Source organism: Oryzias melastigma, linkage group LG1 (assembly GCF_002922805.2).
Source record: "Oryzias melastigma strain HK-1 linkage group LG1, ASM292280v2, whole genome shotgun sequence".
Classification (NCBI taxonomy): domain Eukaryota; kingdom Metazoa; phylum Chordata; class Actinopteri; order Beloniformes; family Adrianichthyidae; genus Oryzias; species Oryzias melastigma.
In genome coordinates this window covers 32,329,066-32,332,547 of record NC_050512.1, presented here as the reverse complement: position 1 = coordinate 32,332,547, position 3,482 = coordinate 32,329,066, and the positions used below count along the sequence as shown (strand labels likewise).

The window sequence follows — 3,482 nt, the reverse complement described above, 5'->3', positions numbered from 1 at the left end:
GGGTCAGAGCGGTGGGTGTGCGGACGGGCAGGTTCTGGATTGGCTGGAAAGTCTCGTGAGAATGAATGACATGTGGAACAGCATGTGCTCTTCTCCAGAGTTCTGGATGTTCTCTAGAGTTCCGGAAGTTCTTTGGAGTTCTGGATGTTCTCCTGAGTTCTGGATGTTCTCTGGAGTTCTGGATGTTCTCTGGAGTTCTAGATGTTCTCTAGAGTTCTGGATGTTCTCTAGAGTTCTGGATGTTCTCTAGAGTTCTGGATGTTCTCTAGAGTTCTAGATGTTCTCTAGAGTTCTGGATGTTCTGCGGAGCTTCGTTCAGCCAAACTGAAAGCCAACTCCGCGTCGATCCATCAGAGTGTGGATGGATGATCTGACCAGAGATCTGATCTGCTGCTCCTCAGTGTTCTGGGAGGTTTTCAGTTTGCTTCCTGTGAAAAATGTCCTCTGTAGCGCCCCCTACTGTCCTTTAGGCCTTAATTGAAAAGTAATCATCCAATAGAATCCAAACCCCACAACAGTGGCACAGGGGTGGAGCGGTCAGCCTCAGAGGCAGGTTTAGTTCTTGAACAGTGAACCCACAGCGCCCCCGGTGGACGGTTAGCGTCTAATAACTACTATGTGTGAAGATGCTCCGCAGACGAAAAGCAGAACCAGACCTGAACCGTCATGGTCTAACGGGTCCATCAGAACCAGAGCATGCCAACGAGTCACGAGTTTCCTTCCCGTGTAAACGGGCCAAAGATGGAGGCGGCGTCTGAGTGTTTACTGCTGTTTAGACCAGAGGAGGAGCGTTTACAGAACAGCTGTCAGCTCAGATTTACTGTGGACCTTCAGCAAGAACACGGCAGACCCAACGGACCCGAGGTTCTGGGTTCTGAGCGGGTCACAGAAACGATCCCTTTCAGACAAAAGACTGAAGAGGAAAACCTGAAACACTGAAACACAAATGATGTGTGTCTGTGTGTGTGTGGGCGGAGCCTCACGGTCAGAGAGGTGAAGGTCAAGCAGATTCCTCCAAAGCCGTTGAGGCAGACAGCGAGGAAGATGAGGATGGAAAAGACTGATGAAGAAGAACAGCTCAGATGAAGAGTTTGATTCAAATTGTCTTGATTATTTCTTTTAGCTTCACCTTTTAAAAGAACCTTTTATTCTTACAGAACCAGAACAGAACCGGTAATTGGTACTGTAAACGTAGAATAAACTGATTTCTTGATTTCTTAGAGTTTGTCTGTTTGAAACTGCATGATTGGAAACACACGTGTGTGCACGTGCATGTGCACGTGTGCAGCGTCAGTCCTCAATTTTTTATGAAATACAATTCAGTCATGTGGTCAATCAATAAATAAAATAATAATATAGAAAATGGAAGATTTACTGTTTGTTTCTTCATGTTTCTAATTGTTTTGAAATATTGTTGAAGTTCTAAATTTAGAACCAAAAATTCTGTTTTTGGTTCATCACTTTACTTTTATGTTTGTGAAACTTGGTCATAAATAAAAACATGTTAATAAAAGAAAACATCATGAAAAGTTGTGGAACCAAAAGTAACTTCTGTGTGATTCAGTAGAAGATCGACGGACGTCGTTCCTAAACGCGTACATTCACGCGACCGTGACTCGTGGGCGTTGGCCTCAGGTTACTCTGACTGGAGGGACGGCGTGTTTTTAAATCACGTCAAATGTGAAGTCCTCTCACCTCTGGGGTTGTAGGCGGCGACCGCCATCACCGCACAGGAAGCTGCAAAGCAGGAACTGAAACAGAGAAAGACGTTTCCTTTCAGTTCCAGATGAATCCATCGGTGAAAAACCTCGTTGAGGTCTTTGTGGTTTCAAAGAGCTGAAGGTCATTTCAGGACGGGGTCACCTTTGACCTCTCACCTGCCCACAAGCCTGACTGGGCGGGGCCCAAACCTGTCCATCAGCAGCCCCAGCGGCATGGTGGCGGCGCTCAGCAGGAAGGAGCCGACGGTGAAGCCCAGGTTCAGGACCTCCTCCTGCTCTATGCAGCTCGGCCAGCCGTTGTAGTCCATGAACGTCTCGTTGGCGCCGGTCAGGTTCTCTGGACGGGTCAGAGGTCAAACCAGACAAAAGTCAGTTGGGAGGGAAAGAGCGCCGACAGAGGTCACATGGTTTCATCCTCACAGGTCCTTGAGGGATCTGTGAACCATCCAACAGGATCTAACGTTCATGATCGTGAAGACCCGCTCCAGTAAAAACGGTTTTGTGGCATTTTCACGATTTCAGAGACAAATGGAAGAAAAACTAAAACTAAAAACTGCAATTGTGAGAATTTCTTTATTCAAATCGAGAATTAGGAGCAGACCAAAAATCCTATTTGTCAAAAACACGCTGGGCGGGGCTACAAGCTCCTTGCTCCGCCCCCTTCTGATCACTTCCAGACCAACAGATCCATGAACGTCTTTGTTTTCCTGCTCTGAGAATCTGGATCAGATCTGGACAGAAACCATATCGATGCAGCGCTAATGTCGGGTCGGGAGGGGCTACTGGGAGAGTGTAAACAGAGAGCTCTCAACAACAGGAAGAAAGCCCCGCCCACAACTCAGAGGGTGATTCTGATGAACTCCTGCCGCTCTGCAGAAACTATGTCCTAGACACAAGCTTTTAGATTTAGACTAAAAACTTCACCAAAATAAGGAAATGATTTCTGGGAACGTTTTGAAACACGTTGGAGGACGATCGGAGCGGACTTAGGGTCGCCCACTCCACCATAGCCACAAACTTCTTCAGAGTGTTTCCTCTCCAGGCCGGATTGGGTTTGAGGAGCAGACGATCACAAACAGTTTCACTGAAGTTTGTTCTGATAAAGTTAATCATGTTTCATAACTTCTCTTTGATCCTCTCGGCGTTCGTTTGGTCTGAAGGTGAATCTCCTTCAGGAAAATGAGGTTACCTGAGGGATCTGGTGAACACCTGAACCAGGTGAGGTCAAACTAAACTGTAGATTTCTGACAGCAATCCCAGCAGTGATGAAGAACAAAGTCAGAAGGTCCTAAACTTATTTTGAACTCATTTGTCATGAATCCAGTTTAGATTTCTGAACAATGTTTGCTGCTTCTCTGCTCCTCACGTGGAGAACGTTGTTTCTCTCCTTTGTCGTCTTGGAGCTTCTGTTCAGGTCTGACGCTCTTTCACCGCCGGTCGCTGACCTGCAGGGGGCGTGGCTCACCTGTGCAGAGGTGGGAGTAGAAGCCTTCGCTCTTCAGCATGATGAGCAGAGAACCCCATCCCAGCAGAACCGCCGAGAAGAACAGGTTCTCAAAGATGGAGGTGACGGCCATCCACCACCTCCGCCTGTACGCCAGGGCCAAGCTGGGGGCCATCGCTGCTGGGGGGGGACAGCACAGCATGAGCACCTGACACGCCCCTCTGATGAGTCAGCAGTTCTCTGAAGATCAAACCAGAGTTTGATCCACAGATTGTAGGTTAACCGTGGACTGAAGCTCTGCAGCCGGTTACACTCTG

The 3,482-nt window shown here is 47.8% G+C and overlaps 1 protein-coding gene across 3 annotated transcripts in view; it reads right to left on the bottom strand.

The window, feature by feature from the left end:
• LOC112157084 (large neutral amino acids transporter small subunit 3) overlaps positions 1 to 3,482 on the bottom strand; it is a 14,032-nt gene that overhangs the window by 9,007 nt on the left and 1,543 nt on the right. The window contains exons 2-5 of one of the 3 annotated variants that reach the window (XM_024289616.2): positions 3,187 to 3,345; positions 1,878 to 2,058; positions 1,696 to 1,751; positions 984 to 1,060 (exon numbers count right to left, since the gene is read on the bottom strand). In XM_024289616.2, coding sequence (XP_024145384.1) covers positions 984 to 1,060; positions 1,696 to 1,751; positions 1,878 to 2,058; positions 3,187 to 3,340 — 468 coding nt within the window. In that variant the 5' untranslated portion in view covers positions 3,341 to 3,345. Of the gene's footprint in view, positions 1 to 983; positions 1,061 to 1,695; positions 1,752 to 1,877; positions 2,059 to 3,186; positions 3,362 to 3,482 lie in introns of those variants that run through there. The other 2 variants (XM_024289617.2, XM_024289618.2) reach the window with 2 other exon arrangements.